General features: G+C 40.0%; 1 protein-coding gene and 1 pseudogene across 1 annotated transcript; both read left to right on the top strand.

The window, feature by feature from the left end:
• Positions 1 to 14,959: 14,959 nt before the first annotated feature.
• On the top strand, positions 14,960 to 16,230 carry LOC130844389 (methionine adenosyltransferase 2 subunit beta-like; annotated as a pseudogene).
• A 754-nt stretch (positions 16,231 to 16,984) lies between these two features.
• On the top strand, positions 16,985 to 17,628 carry LOC130846149 (interferon omega-1-like). Its single transcript, XM_057724197.1, has one exon. It carries the CDS (start codon positions 17,059 to 17,061, stop codon positions 17,626 to 17,628), a length of 570 nt encoding a protein of 189 aa, XP_057580180.1. The 5' UTR covers positions 16,985 to 17,058.
• Positions 17,629 to 18,100: the final 472 nt, after the last annotated feature.

Raw genomic sequence — 18,100 nt, 5'->3', positions numbered from 1 at the left:
CAGCCATAAAAGGGGAAATTGACAGGAACACAATAATAGTGGGAGACTTTAACACCCCACTTACATCAATGGACAGATCATCCAAACAGAAAATAAATAAGGACACACAAGTTTTAAATGACACATGAGACCATCTCGACTTCATTGATATTTATAGGACATTCCATCCAAAAACTACAGAATACACTTTCTTCTCAAGTGCACATGGAACATTCTCCAGGATAGATCACATCTTGGGTGACAAATCAAGCCTCGGTAAATTCAAAAAAATTGAAATTGTATCAAGCTTTTTCTCTAATCACAACGCCATGAGACTAGATATCAATTACAGGAGAAAAACTGTAAAAAATACAAAAACATGGGGATTAAACAATATGCTATTAAACAACCAAGAAATCACTAAAGAAATCAAAGAGGAAATCAAAAAATACCTAGAAACAAATGTCAATGAAAACACAATGACCCAAAACCTATGGGACGCAGCAAAAGCAGTTCTAAGAGGGAAGTTTATAGCCATACAGTCCTACCACAAGAAACAAGAAAAATATTGAATAAACAACCTAACCTTACACCTAAAATAATTAGAGAAAGAACAAAGAAACCCCAAAGTGAGCAGGAGGAAAGAAATCATAAATATCAGATCAGAAATAAATGAAAAAGAAAGGAAGCAAACAATAGCAAAGATCAATAAAACTAAAAGCTGGTTCTCTGAGAAGATAAACAAAATTGATAAACCATTAGCCAAACTTATCAGGAAAAAAGGGAGAAGATGCAAATCAACAGAATTAGAAATGAAAAAGGAGAAGCAACAACTGGCAACACAGAAATACAAAAGATCATGAGAGACTACTACAAGCAACTATATGCCAATAAATTGGATAACCTGGAAGAAATGCATAAATTCTTAGAAAAGTACAATTCTCCAGGACTGAACCAGGAAGAAATAGAACATGTGAACAGACCAATCACAAGAATGGAAATTGAGGCTGTGATTAAAAATCTCCCAACAAACAAAAGCCCAGGGCCAGATAGCTTCACAGGCAAATTCTATCAAACATTTAGAGAAGACCTAATACCTATCCTTCTCAAACTCTTCCAAATTATAGCAGAAGGAGGAACACTCCCAAACTCATTCTACGAGGCCTTCATCACCCGCATACCAAAACCAGGCAACGATGTCACAAAAAAAGAAAATTACAGGCCAATATCCCTGATGAATATAGATGCAAAGCTCCTCAACAAAATACTAGCTAACAGAATCCAACAGCATATTAAAAAGATCATACACCATGATCAAGTGGGATTTATCCCTGGGATGCAAGGATTCTTCAATATACACAAATCAATCAACGTGATACACCATATTAACAAATTGAAGGACAAAAACCATATGATCATCTCAATAGACGCAGAAAATGCTTTTGACAAAATTCAACATCCATTTTAAAAACTCTCCAGAAAATGGGCACAGAAGGAAATTACCTCAACATAATAAAAGCCATATATGACAAACCAACAGCAAACATCATTCTAGATGGTGAAAAACTGAAAGCATCCCCTCTAAGAACAGGAACAAGACAAGGGTGTCCACTCTCACCATTATTATTCTACATACTTTTGGATGTTTTAGCCACAGCAATCAGAGAAGAAAACGAAATAAAAGGAATCCAAATTAGAAAAGAAGAAGTAAAAGTGTCACTCTTTGCAGATGACATGATATTATACATAGAAAACCCTAAAGACTACCAGAAAACTGCTAGCACTAAGTGATGAATTTAGTAAAGTAGCAGGATACAAAATTAATGCGCAGAAATCTCTTGCATTCCTATACACTAACAATGAAAGAGCAGAAAGAGAAATTAAGGAAACTCTCCATTTACCATTGCAACAAAAAGAATAACACAGCTAGGAATAAAGCTGCCTAAGGAGGCAAAAGACCTGTATGCAGAAAACTATAAGACACTGATGAAAGAAATCAAAGACGACACAAACAGATGGAGGGACATACCATATTCTTGGATTGGAAGAATCAATATTGTGAAAATGACTATCTTACCCAAAGCAATTTACACATTCAACACATTCCCTATCAAATTACCAATGGAATTTTTCACAGAACTAGAACAAGAAATCTTACGATTTGTATGGAAACGCAAAGGACCCCGAATAGCAATCTTGAGAAGGAAAGATGGAGTTGGTGGAATTAGGCTTCCTGACTTCCAACTATACTACAAGGCCACAGTGATCAAGACAGTATGGTACTGGCACAAAAACAGAAAGGAAGATCAATGGAACAGAACAGAGAACTCAGAGGTAAAACCAAGCACATATGGGCACCTTATCTTTGACAAAGGAGGCAAGAATGGAGGCAAGAATGTACAATGGAAAAAAGACAGCCCCTTCAATAAGTGGTGCTGGGATAACTGGACAGCTACATGTAAAAGAATGAAATTAGAACACTTCCTAACACCATACACAAAAATAAACTCAAAATGGATTAAAGACCTACATGTAAGGCCAGATGCTATAAAACTCCGAGAGGAAAACATAGGCAGAACACTCTATGACATACATCAAAGCAAGATCCTTTTTGATGCACCTCCTAAAATAATGGAAATAAAATGAAGAATAAACAAATGGGACCTAATGAAACTTAAAAGCTTTTGCAGAGTGAAAGAACCCATAAACAAGACAAGAAGGCAAACCTCAGAATAGGAAAAAATAGTTGCCAATGAAGCAATGGACAAAGGATTAATTTCCAAAATATACAAGCAGCTCATGCAGCTTAATACCAAAAAAGCAAATAACCCAATCCACAAATGGACAGAAAACCTAAATAGACATTTCTCCAAATAAGCCATGCAGATAGCTAACAAACACATGAAAAGATGCTCAACAGCACTAATCATTAGAGAAATGCATGTCAAAGCCACAATAAAGTATCACCTCACACCGATCAGAATGGCCATCATCAAAACATCTAGAAACAATAAATGCTGGAGAGGGTGTGGCGAAAAGGGACCTCTCCTGCACTGTTGGTGGGAATGTAAGTTGGTACAGCCACTATGGAAAACAATTTGGAGGTTCCTTAAAAAACTACAAATAGAACTACCATATGACCCAGTAATCCCATTACTGGGCATATACCCAGAGAAAACCATAATCCCAAAAGAAACATGTACCATAATGTTTATTGCAGCACTATTTACAATAGCCAGGACATGGAAGCAACCTAAATGCCCATCAACAGATGAGTGGATAAAGAAGATGTTGCACATATATTCAATGGAATATTACTCAGCTGTAAAAAGGAATGAAATTGAACTATATGTAATGAGGTGGATAGACCCAGAGACTGTCATACAGAGTGAAGTAAGTCAGAAAGAGAAAAACAAATACTGTATGCTAACACATATATATGGAATCTGAAGAAATGGTACTGATGAACCCAGTGACAGGGCAAGATGTAGAGAATGGACTTGAGGACATGGGGCTGGGGTTGTGTGTGAAGGGGAAGCTGGGATGAAATGAGAGAGTAGCATAGACATATATACACTACCAACTGTAAAATAGATAGCTAGTGGGAAGTTGCTGTATAACAAAGGGAGATCAACTTGATGATGGGTGATGCCTTAGAGGGCCAGGACAGGGAGGGGGGGGAGGGAGTCACGGGAGGGAGGGGATATGGGGATATATGTTTAAATACAGCTGATTCACTTTGGTGTACCTCAAAAACTGTTAGAAGAGTGTAAAGCAAATACACTCCAATAAAGAGCTTAAAAAAAATCTTATATAGAAGTATATATTTGATCAACCATTCCAAATCACCTCATAGGCTCAGTCATTCATTTGGTAATGCAAGAAAAAACAATCTTGTTACATAGGCAGGATATAATTAAGATAGCTAGTAGCATTCGTAAGGGCGTAATCAAGAACTTAATCCAAGAAGTTCCATTAGGTTTGACCCAGCATATCCCCAAGGTTATCTGATTGTCTGTTCCGAACCCATCCTTATCGTGAAAGGAAACGATATACACACACTATTCACAAGGCACCCGTCCCAATTTCCTGGTGTTATTAGGCTGCTTATCCTTAGTATGGTTAATTGTTTCCAACATAAGGGGGACCCTTAAACTTAAATGACTGTAGCCTGATGTTAGCCATATAAATCCATCCCATAACTGAGGGTATATTCTTTGGTTGAAATTTAGCTCTTTGTTCTGATTGGGCTTGAGTACCATTAAAGAAACTTCATTTTTATGGTCATAGTCAGAGCAACTCTGATTGATTGGTCAAGTGGGGGGATCCTATCAATAGTGGCCCAAACAGAACTGTAACTGCTTTCTTCTAGACTAAATTTCCTAAGGGCTATCCATTGGACCCTTGGTGAAGAGAAACCAACCTAAGTAAACCAGAAGTACTCAACCATAAACCCAACAGCTGGATTGGTTTCTGAAGCCTGCATAAGATTGAGCCCAAGAAGGAAATACATTTGGTGCAGAAGCAAAGGTGAGCAATTGTCAAAGTAATTGGTAAACAGGCCTGGTCTGGCATCATGGGTCAGGTGTCTACTTCCGATGTCATCGTCATCTCGTCTTGGTGTGAGCGTAGTTTGTCCTCTGTTTGAGCCTTGTTTTTTTTTTTTTTTAAGTCTTTATTGAATTTGTTACAATATTGCTTCTGTTTTATGTTTTTGCTTTTTGGCCGCAAGGCATGTGGGATCTTAGCTCCCTGACTAGGGACTGAACCTATACCCCCTGCATTGGAAGGCGAAGTCTTAACCACTGGACCACCAGGGAAGTCCCTTGAGCCTTGTTTTAAGATGAGTTTGAGGTCAGCAGTCCAAGCTATAAACCAGTCCAGTGAGGGGCCCTTTCTAAGTGTGAAAATTTAATCCAAGAGTCAATTACCTTCAGTTTTGCCATGCATGAGATAGTTAAGAGTACCTGATAAGGGTCCTTCCAACTAGGTTGGAGAGAGACCTTCCAATGATGTCTTTTCCAGGATTCCGAATCTCCTGGTGGCATCTGATCTTCATCCAAAGAGAAGATTACTGTGATAAGCTTCAGAAACAAGCTTAGAATATCCTTTTATGAAGTCAATTAAATTTTACAATAATGCAGCACAGTAATGAGAAGCCATCCTGGAAGTGAGTCTTAGAAAATTCAACAACACTACAATTTAATATCCATAAAGGCATAGTATTGAAACTTTTTTTTCTCTCTAAAATCACCATTATTTCCACCAAATACACCCAAATTAAGACTAAGTTGTTGGCAAAATAAGTCTGGTTTCAATAAGCTTGGCCTGATTAAGTGTAATTGATCTTACAGGCTCTTTTAAACTTGGCTTTGCTGGAACTCTTTATAAGGATGGAATTTTTTGGTATAATTCTTATTTTAATTATTTATTCATTGGCTTGTGTTGGTTCTTTGTTGCTGTGTGCAGGCTTTCTCTAGTTGTGATGAGCAGGGGCTCCTCTTTGTTGCAGCGTGTGGGCTTCTCATTGTGGTGGCTTCTCTTATTGCGGAGCATGGGCTCCAGGCACACAGGCTCCAGTAGTTGTGGCTTGAGGGCTCCATAGTTGAGGCTCACGGGCTCTAGAGTGCAGGCTCAGTAGTTGCGGCACATGGGCTTAGTTGCTCCACAGCATGTGGGATCTTCCTGGACCAGGGCTCGAACCTGTGTCCCCTGCATTGGTAGGTGCATTCTTAACCACTGGGCAACCAGGGAAGTCCCTCAGATTGAATTTTAAAAGGCCTCTTAAAGCCAGGAAAGTCATGCTAAGGGCTTGCCAGCAGATTCCACCAGCAGTATCTACAGATTTGGGTGAATGCTTCTCTTCTTGAGAGTCTAAAATTATCCTGAGATTCCTGCACCTATCAGGAGGTAGGCTTCTTTATTCATCTGATAAGGCTGCTGGGCACCTCATCATTCAATCTCTGGAGGGACCAGGTACAGAGAAAAGATACATGTTTCAATTCAGCTTACAAAGGTATGATTTACCAAATTGCTGTAAGTCATAATTAGCTTGAGGGGAAGGGCTTCTTTATATCTGGAAAACATAGGTAAAAAGCCAGTAGTATTTCAGCCAGAGCCCATAAAAATTATAACCGTAGTCACCAGTTCACTCGGTCTTATGTAACTAATCCTTGATCTCTTATTAACAGTTTTATAAAGCCATCAGGGTTTCCATTAGAATTCTTTCATTTCTTCCTGAGTTCAGTGGTATGATCTGAAAGTCATCAGAAACCTGTACCTGTTAAGAAGTCCTTGCTATGAATCTCCTTGAAATAGAAGCATTTTTGCAAAGGCATCAGAGTAAAACAATAACTGTACATGAATAACAAAAGACTTCAGAAAGCATGGTTAAACATCGGATTACAATGCAATTGACAAAGAAACTTGATTCCTGCTGTGACAGATAACATTTTAAGATAACTAGAATCATAACTGGAAGCATTTTACCAGGACATACCAGATTTTTAGGACTTCCATATAATTTCTAGAATGTCTGTATTAATAATATTTACTGGGCTTCCTAGGTGGTGCAGTGGTTGAGAATCCGCCTGCCAACGTAGGGGACACGGGTTCGATCCCTGCTCCAGGAAGATCCCACATGCTGCAGAGCAACTAAGCCCGTGCACCACAACTACGGAGCCTGCGCTTTAGAGCCTGTGAGCCACAACTACTGAGCCCATGTGCTGCAACTACTGAAGCCCACGTGCCTAGAGCCTGTGCTCTGCAACAAGAGAAGCCACGGCAATGAGGAGCCCACGCACTACAACGAAGAGTAGACCCCACTTACCGCAACTAAAAAGAAAGCCTGCGCACAGCAAAAAAGACCCAACACAGCCAATAAGATAAATTTATTAATTAAAAAAAATAATAATATTTACCTATACACTAACCTAAGGAGATTTAGTACTCATCTGACAATGCTTCCTATGTAATTTAACATACCAAATGAACCTAATAAGTTTAATATCTCTCTTTGGGATGTTTCAGAGACTCTTGGGAGCATCTCAAAGTTAGCTAGAGTGCAAAGGAACTTCATTAGAATTTGATTTGGGGAGTTTGTCAAAAAACAGCAAAAAGTCTTAAAACACTTGGTCAAATAGGATCAAAAGTCACTGTGAAACAATACTTATTCACTTAACCAAAGTGACAGCAAAAGATTTCAAAGGCAAATACAGAAAGTTATAACAGATTACTAGGTAAAGGTAAGGAGAATATATAATCTGTTATTGAAAGCAGATCAAAATTTTACAAAAACTTTGTCCTCTTAACAGAGAGAAAAACCAAATTTAGATTTACACCACTTTACATTTAACGGTAAAACTCAACTAAATTTATTGCAATCTTAGGCAGTTGTGACCAGACATACAATACCATTCTAAAGACTTTTTCTTTCTCAGGAACCTCCTACAGTGAACCTTCTACAGCTCTCTATACCCATATTAATTTGTCCCTGATTTTCCTTCCTATCTGCAAATAATCAGCCTTAGGACAAATTATTTTCCTTTCAACAAAATGCATTTCTATTCCTCATATATTCTTTTACTAAAAATACACATCCCACTCTCCTCTATACAGAAATGTTTCCTTTATTGTTTCTAGTAGCTTTAATTATACATAAATTAGAATCCTTCATTCTTAAAAACCTTAATTTCTAGTGAAAACTAAGTAGTAATCAATTACGAGCTGTCTTGGTACTAGTATTCTATAGACCGGCAAAAGTATAAGTACTAATAACAGTTTCTAAAAACGTGTACTATCTTATAGAAAATGTCTTAGCACCAAATATACTTATTAATTGTCCTAAGTATCTGTAGTTCTTCTGTAAAAGAAAACTAGTGTTCAGTAATTAATGTTTCAGTACATCATTTTATTTGGGAATGACTTAGATATTCAATAAACTTCTATCATTTAAATTAATGTAGCAAAACTCTAATGTTTGAAGTTACAAATGTGTGGTGAAATTATTTTTTGTTTTTATTTTGGTTTTTCTATGTGTAATATATGTTCACCTTTTTTAACTGAATGAAAACTTTGTTAACTTCTACAGTGTTTTACAATTTTCAAAAGTTATACACACATGATTTTCTATAATCCCATAATAACCCTTTTCCACCTACCTCTATATTACCCCTCTCCCCACTGGTAACCACTAGTTTGTTCTCCATATCTGTGAGTCTCTTTCTTTTGTGTTATATTTATTAGTTTGTTGTATTTTTTAGATGCCTCATATAAGTGATATCATACAGTATTTGTCTTTCTCTGTCAGACATTTCACTTAGCATAATGCCCTCAAGTGTATCCATGTTGCTGTAAACAGCAAAGTTTCTTTTTTTTTATGGCTGAGTGGCTGGAGAAACCGTCTTTACATAGACATTCCTAAAATATAAGTAGTCCCAAAGAGCTTTCCTAAAATTTCTTACCTCATTTACGTGTAATTTACTTACAAAAATTTTCATCATACCAAGTTAATTTTCTTCCTGACAAATTTATATTAGCAACAGATAGAATAAGATCTTATTTGACTTCTAGTAAATCTACGTATAATTAAAGTATTATACTTAATGTTGATGACTCTAAAGACTGGTCTGTATTAATGAAACCAACAAACATAAATTAACTTTAACACCAAATATTACTTTAATAATGAATATTTCCCAGTTTATGTGAACATGAAAGTCATTTGGGTTAGTTTCTTTTATATTTCTGAGAGTTTATATAAGTGCTTAGTTTCCTATAAGCCAATTAAGTAGAGCTCATTTACAAATTAATTTTGATCATACCACCCAAGGGTAAAGACATATCTATAATGGACATATGGATATATAAACAGATGCAACCAGAGGTCTCATAGCTTCATTTTAAAAATTAGTCATGAATCAGGGATGATGAAATAAAACTCACTAGTTTATAAATATCAGTTGGGATAAGTTAAATATAAAAGGGCCTCTTGCCCCACTTCTTTTTACTTTCAGTCTCAAGATGGCCTAGATAAGGTAAGTATTCCTGAGAGCCCTGGTAGAACATTCACATCCCAAGGCACAGGAAGAGAAAAGCTAGTTTTCCTAGAAGGACTTATTCTCTCAGGGTCAGAATTCTGAAAAGATGCTTTATCAAGCTGGCTTTCTCTATGTTAACTGCACAGGCAATAAAAGAGCCCCATCTTGGCCATTTTCAGGGCAAGATTTTCCTTAACACCCAATTAAGTAAATACTTGTAAGTGTAAGTTTTGTATGTACATAAACCTGGCTGCAGTGTTAGCTGGAGACTGGCCTTCTGATGACTCTTGTTTCTTTCTTTCAGGGACTCTATTTCACATTTTAAAGTTGAATTTGCTGGGGATAAAATGCACTAATGAAATTGTGTGGTGGGCTGCCGTGCTGCTTGTGAACTTAACTCCACGAGGTGTCACCCTAGAGTCCTTTCGGGTCTCTTACAAGTCTGTTTCTAAGCCCACTTTGGGTTTTTGAATCACTAAATGGCCAATTCTTACACATGATCTCTTTCTCATTAATGAGTGTGTTTCACTATGGAACCATTGCACTGAATGAGGACTCTGCCTCCACCACGCCCTGTAAAAGTCTCAGTTTCCCGAGAAAGCCTTACCGGACAGGGGGGAGTCTTGTCCCTCTTCTTTGGAGCAAAGCTATTACGTGGTATCTTCACTCTTATCCTGACCAATTCTGTTAGGGTAGCTGAATTGAGGAAAGATGTCAGGTCAGCCTCCTACCTAAGCAGTCAGCCCAGAAGGCTCAGAGTCTTTCAACTGAGCAAATCCTTGTGTCTTTCACCTGGGCTATCCCAGTATCTTTCAGATGGAGAGGGGGGCACTTTATTCCCCGTGTCTTTCAACCAGGCTCTGCAGTTTCTTTCAGTTGGGGGGCACTCCCCAGGATCCTTCAGCTGGGGGGCAGATATGTGGTGTATACCACCAAATAAAACTCAGGATCATCAACCAATAATTGGGAGGTTCAAGAACCAGGAGACACTCGCCCAGCCTTGTCTGGACTCTCCAAGGAGGTGGATGGGCACAAGAGGCCTACTGGTACCAAGGCTCCACATCCTCCTGGAGTTAAGGTGAAGGAAAGAAGTCTGTTCTGGGTCCCTTCCTTGCTCACCACAGCTGTCCACTGAAAAGATCACACAGCATGAGAGCTGTGAGTTCAGCTTTTCTTGAGGGGCAGGGGTGGGGAACTTACTTAGGCGTATAGCCTATGAGACACCCTCTCAGATAGCACCAAGGAACTTCTCCGAAGAGGTGACAGGGTGGGCAGTGTATCTGTGATTTTGGTGAGGGGGTCACATGCAATCACACCTCTTGGTAGAAGGTTGCTGCTAGTCAAGAGGAACAGATGTCCCTGTTAACAATTTTAAGGCTTTTCTAGGTATGAGGTGATGCAAGCGTCTGGATTCATACAATTTTCTCCTGAAAATAACTATTTGAAGGCCTGTTCTGCCAGCTTTTTCCCAGAGCACAGAGTGCCTCATTCCTGATCCCTGCCCTGAACTCCTTTCAGCGAGTGTTGGAGGTCAGTGAGCTCAGTGGCTCATGAACGAAGCCTTGCAGAGTCGGGTGGCGAGTGACATTCTTTACTGGCACTGCCCACATGTCCACATCCGATGAGCTGCTATAGAATCCAGGAGCTCATCTGTGCCTCTGTTTGGGCACTTCCACATGCTGATGGCACTAGGAGGGGCCCACCGGCTCAGCACTCTCATTTGCTCAAAACACCCAACCGCATGACACATGGAGGTGAAAGTCAGCAGCAGACTGAGAACGTGGAAGGAGAGCAAAGATGTTTACAGCGTTCCCTGGAACAGCAGCAGGTCCTCAGGACATGGAACAACACACATGAGCTGTAATGAGGCGAGTGTTTCTCCAGAACATTCTTTTTCAGAGAATGAGAAGTTTGAACTGGATGCTGAGAGCACAGAGCTATCGCAGAAAAGCCTGGCCACCAGCAGTGTCCTCAGCACGGGGGACACGGATACCACAGCAGCCTGCAGCATCTTGGAAGGGACAAGGGTTACTCCAGTACCAGTGGCAAATTTCTGTTTCCTCCCCAGGACCCAGCAAGTCGTCAGAGAGCAGGAACAATTATTCCTCAGATAAATGCGATCCTAGGAATCTCCTAAGTTTCATCGTGATTCAGCCTTCTTGAAACACAAACAAGATAAAATAATGCTTAATAGAAGGAACACAGGCAGGGATTTGGTTACATTTAGCAATAAGTAGAGTTTTCCCAGAAGGACATATATCGGTAACGTGCATACTGAAGAATTCAATTTCTAAAAGCAACAGACTTTTGTGAAAATTCACTTATTTAATTTAGAAAATTGAAAAGAGGACACTGATGGATGAACTATCTTTCTGCTCTTTGCAGCTGGTGCATACTACACTGAGTAGGTACATTAAAGTCAGAGTATTGAAACTTTCTTGGGGGTTAGGGTCCAAAACATAAGCAAAGATCATCCCTAAATTATGGCTAACAATGTAATTTTATCAATTAATGCTGATTTCAATAATGTTTATTTCAATCCGACAGCATTTTAGTGATTTTTTAATTGGATGAGGCAAGAAATGTAAATAAAGATAATTAATTGGATTAATTAATTGGGTAAGGCTAGAAATGTAAATAAAGACAAGCATACAATGCAGTGTGGCTGAGTCTGCAGTTCCAGCCAGACTCCCTGCTAAGGAGCCTTTAGAAACCTTCATTGCTTCTGTCTAGGAAGGGCATATGCTCCTTCTTCTTGGTCACGCATAAGGCCTCTTCAGTACCCACATCTTAACCAGTAGTTGGAAAAATAAATAGAAGAGGTTCTTCACTAGACTCCATGAGTAGACAACAGCATGTCCAGTCTGGGCTGGAGGTGAGAAACAGAGGTGTCTTCACTGAGAATGAGAAAAATAGGGTGACCTGAGGAGGTTTCCTGGGAAGAGTGAGGTCTTGAAGGAGAAGAGTCAGAGCTCATATGGCTGGAGATTCTTAGGTGCTTTTTCATTCTCCTTGAACTCATAAGAAAATTCAAGAGTTAATAAATAGTCTTCAGGGATCTGCAGTTCCTGGGTTAATGAAGTTATTTTACTCTATTCCATTTATGAAATCACTCATAAAACTTCTTTTTTGCATTTGGCAAAAAAAATCTACCCTTTTCTAACTATTTAGTAGTGGTTTTGCCTAGTTTTCCTTAGAATTTAAAGTCTGTTCAGCTGACTGGGACCATACCCTGTGTTGCCCTACAAAACAACAGACAGAAACCCTTTGGCATCTGAAGTGGAATTAAGGATCCTTTGTCATCTCACTCTCTTCCTTGTGGCACGATTTCATGCCACGGCCTCTTGTTGGTCCCTAAATCCCATGTCCATTTCTCTCCTTCACTTTCTTTAATGGGCTCTTCCAGACAAGCCATTGTAAAAACTCTCCCTAAGATTTGCCCTTGGATCTTTGGTATGTTGGAATAGTTCATCCATTCAGATTTGTATTTCCCTCTAGTTGTATAAGTGAGTCTGTTCCAAACAGAGTAACTGAGAGGACTGAGTTAATATTTTACAGACATATGAAAATGCCTAGTCCATAATAAGCTTATAATAAAATTCAGTTATTATTTTTCTAATATCACAATTAGTATTATCCAGATTAAGATCAGAATCTTTTAGAATCATATGATTGCCTTCTGTTTTTATAAATAAGTTTATTTATTTATTTATTGGCTGCATTGGGTTTTCATTGCTGCATGCAAGCTTTCTCTAGTTGTGGCGAGCATGGGCTACTCTTTGTTGTGGTGCACAGGCTTCTCATTACGGTGGCTTCTCTTGTTGCAGATCACAGGCTCTTGGCCCCTGGGCTTCAGTAGTTGTGGACACAGGCTCAGTAGTTGTGGCTCACAGACTCTAGAGCACAGGCTCAGTAGGTGTGGCTCATGGGCTTAGTTGCTCCATGGTATGTGGGATCTTCCCACATCAGGGCTCAAACCGTGTCCCCTGCACTGGCAGGCGGATTCTTAACCACTGCACCACCAGAGAAACCCCTGATTCACTTCCTTTTAATGCTAGTTTTCCCAAAGCACTCTTTTCATTGCCTGACTGGATTTATCACCTATACAGATGCTCAGAGAAGGCTGATCTCCATGATCCTGCCAGAGAGGTTCAGTGTTCCAGCAACTAGGGTTCTGGTTGCCAGCGTCTTGTGAGACGGTTGGTGTGATTTCTTCCCTCTTGCCTCATAACTGATCACATGTGGATTAAATGAAAGAAAAATCAGGTGGCTGGTCTGGCAAAGCTGAAGGCGGTCATTTGAACCAGGACTTGGTCTTCTTTGTGCCTCTGGCAGAAGCAGCCATGTTCCTGCCTTTCTCTTATTCATGCTGGCCTCATCCTTCCCCTCTGCCACAGCCTCGTCCCCAGCTGTATGGCACTGAAGTTTGCTAACTTAGAATATGTCATTGTGTCAGCAGAAAATCACTTCCCTTTTTTCACATTCATGACATTCAGACTTACATTTGTTTTCTTTCAGCCCGCAAAACAACTGCAGAATTTTACTTTCTAGGAAAGCTGCAATGAGAAACAAAAAATCTAAAGTCTTGCAAATGAGAGACTGCAGCCCCTTTGCCTTTCTTTACTTCCCTTTATTGTTCTTACCTCATCATGAAGTAGAACTAGTGCAGCAGCAGCAAGACAAGTCATGCCCAGTAAGTCACTGAGTGAATATAATTTATAAAAATTCAAAATGAAGAATCACACACAAGTAAAGGAAAGAAGGCTACTTCTCCCTGACATAACAGTCTGGGCCTCACTCACCTGCCTTCTCAGAGGGAGACAGAGACAGATGAAGGCAGAAGCCCAGTGGAATCAACTGACTGGATGAACAACTGAAGGTCACTAGTTTCTGTGACATAAGCTTCTAATGAGAGACAACTTCACCACTGAATCTCCTTCCTCCAGCTTAGAAACTCTGAGCATAACAAGTGTTCCACAGTTTAAGTAAAAGCATTCAATAATAAAATCTATACTTTGCAAAATAAAAATTATTTGTCTACTAAAGGTAAAATGATTGCAGTTGGATAATTCCTCCATCTACTCAGACAAAATACATTTTTGCTGTCAGCATCTGAGGGCTATTGACACTTCTGATACCTGGAGACACGGGTCAGGAGGAGAGGGGCTCACCACTGAGGAATAAGATCCTTCACACACATTGCAGGGGAAAGGGTGGGGGTCCTGGCAGATGAATTGTTTTCCCAACAAATAAACAACCCCTCCACAGATAAGAGATTTTAAAGTCCTCAGGAAGGGGTGAGCCTGCCCTCAGGGAGGGAGTGCAGGAGGTTAGGAAGGGGACTCTGTCACTCTAGAGGAGAGGCTGTCACTAGATGTGATCTCTCCCTGGTGAGTGAGGTGCTGCTGGGAAAATACAATTATCTTGGAAGTAGACTCTCCACACCCATATTCTCCTGAAAAGAACCAGGATCCCTGGTGGGGGTACTGGCCCAGCCTGGGGAGGACTACAGGTCTCCAGTAAGAAAATGGTGGAAAGAAAGGACAATGTCTGTAACAGTCCTGACCTCATGGTCCCCTCAAGCAAAACCACATGGACATGAAAGAACGTGTTCTAGGAGGAAAAGAAACACAGGAGAAGCTCATGGAGTCATAATAATCAGCCTCCTCTGTGAATCAAACACTAAATAAAACTCAACTTTTGTTTCAAAGAGCTTATGCAAGAGTGATCTGGTAAATCCCTAAACAAACACAGAAACCACAGGGCTGAGCGAGCCTGCCTTCCTATGTAAGGTAAGGGGTAAAAATGCACCTCAGATCAGGGCTAAAAATTTGTTGCTAGAACAGAGAAGACCAACATTTATGCATGAAAGACAGGTGGACAGAATGGGTGTATTTAGAAGCCTACATCACTTCTGACTTTAAGACAAAAACCTGGTGGCTGCCGCTGCGGCGGCGGCGCCAAGACGGCGGGCATGGTGGGGCGGGAGATGGAGCTCTCCATCCACTTTGTCCCCGGCGACTGCCGCTTGGTGGAGGAGGAAGTTAACATCCCCAACAGGCGGGTTCTGATTACTGGTGCCACTGGGCTTCTTGGCAGAGCTGTGTACAAAGAATTTCAGCAGAATAATTGGCATGCTGTTGGCTGTGGTTTTAGGAGAGCAAGACCAAAATTTGAGCAGGTTAATCTCTTGGATTCCAGTGAAGTTCATCACATCACTTATGATTTTCAGCCCCATGTCATAGTACATTGTGCAGCAGAGAGAAGGCCAGATGTTGTAGAAAATCAGCCAGATGCTGCTTCTCAACTTAATGTGGATGCTTCTGGGAATTTAGCAAAGGAAGAAGCTGCAATTGGAGCATTTCTAATCTACATTAGCTCCAATTATGTCTTTGATGGAACAAACCCACCTTATAGAGAGGAAGACATACCAAGTCCCCTAAATCTATATGGCAAAACAAAGGAGAAAAGGCCGTCCTGGAGAACAATTTAGGAGCTGCTGTTTTGAGAATTCCTGTTCTGTATGGAGACGTTGAAAAGCTTGAGGAAAGTGCTGTGACTGTTATGTTTGATAAAGTGCAGTTCAGCAACAAGTCCGCGAACATGGACCACTGGCAGCAGTGGTTCCCCACACAGTCAAAGATGTGGCCACTGTGTGTCGTCAGTTAGCAGAGAAGAGGATGCTGGATCCATCAATTAAGGGAACCTTCCACTGGTCTGGCAATGAACAGATGACCAAGTATGAAATGGCATGTGCAATTGCAGATGCCTTCAACCTCCCCAGCAGCCACTTAAGACTGATAACTGACAGTCCTGTCATAGGAGCACAACGTCCGAGAAACGCTCAGCTTGACTGCTCCAAATTGGAGACCTTGGGCATTGGCCAGCGAACACCATTTCGGATTGGAATCAAAGAATCACTCTGGCCTTTCCTCATTGACAAGATATGGAGACAGTCTTTCATTAGTGTATGTGTGGTGGTGTATTTTTTTTTAAATGAGACGTCAAGTATGTGGCACTTTTTAAAGAAAAAAGGAAATAGTTTTGTATGAGTGCTCTTTAATTGTGACTCATGATCTTGCAGGTAAATGATGCTCTTGCACTAGAGAAGCTGTCTAAGGAAACCAAGGGATATAATGCCTTGTTTGAAGTAATGAGTTTTCTGTTCATCATTTTATTCTGGCTTAATTCGCTGTTTGAATATAGTAAATGATGATTCTCAAATATTTGAGAGCCAGGATGAAATACATCTGCTGTAGACTTTTTTTTTTTTTTTTTTTGATGAAATGCATTGTTCATTCCTATAAATAACCTCTACAGTTTCAGGACTTTTGCAACTGTTGATCCTTTCATGTTTTCAAATGTGTTAAATAGTATAAAAATCATTGGTGTTCATCATTTGCTTTGCTTGAGCTCAGATCAAAATGTTTGGAGAAAGAAACTTTATTTTTGCAACTTAAGTGTAGTTTTTATGCTTGAGATATTTCAACATGTCATGTATATTGGAACTCCTGCAGCTTGATGCCTCCTGCTTTTGTAGCAGTGAATGGTGAGCCCTTGAGAAAGAGAATGTGTGTATGTGTATGTATTTTTTTAATACATATGAAACTGTCCTTTTCACTCCATGTCACTAAGTGATATTTCATATGTGCGGTTATACTAATAGTAATGGGCCTTGTAAGTCTTTCAGTCATTCATGAACAATAATAAATATGTGCTGCTGGCATGGTAAAAAAAAAAAAAAAAAGACAAAAACCTTTCTTATTTGATTAATAAATATGTATCAGGATGGGCACATCTGTAGTTACTGTGAAAAGTGAAAATTAATAGTTTGGATTGATGACATTTTCTTTGACCACATTGAGAATACATAAATGAAAACCAAAAAAGAAAGTAAAAAGTATATAGAAATGTTAAGAAAATGAAAATTACTGGGTTGCCTATTTAATGGCCTGGCTTAGAAAGATGTCCTCAGAGAACTTACCCCTACAGTTCCCCAGACACCCGTCGCAGCCAGGCCAGCAGCAGCCTCGTTTGCCCCATGGCCTTCATGCTCTCTCTACTGGCCGCCCTGGTGGTGTTCAGCTATGGCCCTGGCGGATCTCTGGGCTGTGACCTGTCTCAGAACCATGTGCTGGTTACCAGGAAGAACTTCATGCTTCTGGGCCAAATGAGGAGAACCTCCCCTCGCTTCTGTCTGAAGGACATAAAAGACTTCGGTTTCCCCCAGGAGATGGTGGATGGCACCCATTTCCAGAAGGCCCAGGCCACCTTTGTCCTGCATGAGATGCTCCAGCAGATCTTCAACCTCTTCCACACAGAGCACTCCTCTGCTGCCTGGGACACCACCCTCCTGGACAGACTCCGCACTGGACTCCATCAGCAGCTGGAGGACCTGGATGCCTGCTTGGGGCAGATGATGGGAGAGGAAGAATCTGCCCTGGGGATGGTGGACCCTATGCTGGCCTTGAAGAAGTACTTCCAGGGAATCCACCTCTACCTGCAAGAGAAGAAATACAGCAACTGTGCCTGGGAAATTGTCAGAGTGGAAATCATGAGATCCTTCTCTTCATTAACAAGCTTGCAAGAAAGACTCAGGAGGAAGGAATGACACACACCTGCTTCAACATGGAAAGGATTCTCTCTGACTAACAAGACCACCCTTCCACCTGTGCCGCCATGTCAAAGACTCATTTCTGCTGTCATCATGCCCTGAATTGAATCAATGTCTCAAATGTTTTCATGAATATTAAGCAAGATGATGTTCTACTCGACAGGCACTAGTCCCTCACAGATGCCCATGCTGATCTATCTACTTACTTATTTACTTAAATATTTATCTATTTTAATATTTATTTAACTATTTATAAAGATATAAATTATTTTGGTTCATACAATACTATGTGCATGTATACATTGTGGTTAAGAGAAAAAAGTACTTTGTATTTAGTCAGTTCATGATTTTTCTTCATTCATTAAATTCTTCTATTAAAAACTTCCTTTGATTTTTTTATTGGATTATTTTTCCAATGAGAATTTTGTTATTAGTTATCTATTTTATACATATTAGTGTATAGGTGTCA

Source organism: Hippopotamus amphibius, chromosome 2 (assembly GCF_030028045.1).
Source record: "Hippopotamus amphibius kiboko isolate mHipAmp2 chromosome 2, mHipAmp2.hap2, whole genome shotgun sequence".
Taxonomy (NCBI): Eukaryota; Metazoa; Chordata; class Mammalia; order Artiodactyla; family Hippopotamidae; genus Hippopotamus; species Hippopotamus amphibius.
The sequence above is the reverse complement of the archived record's forward strand: the minus strand, read 5'-3'. Positions and strand labels throughout refer to the sequence as shown.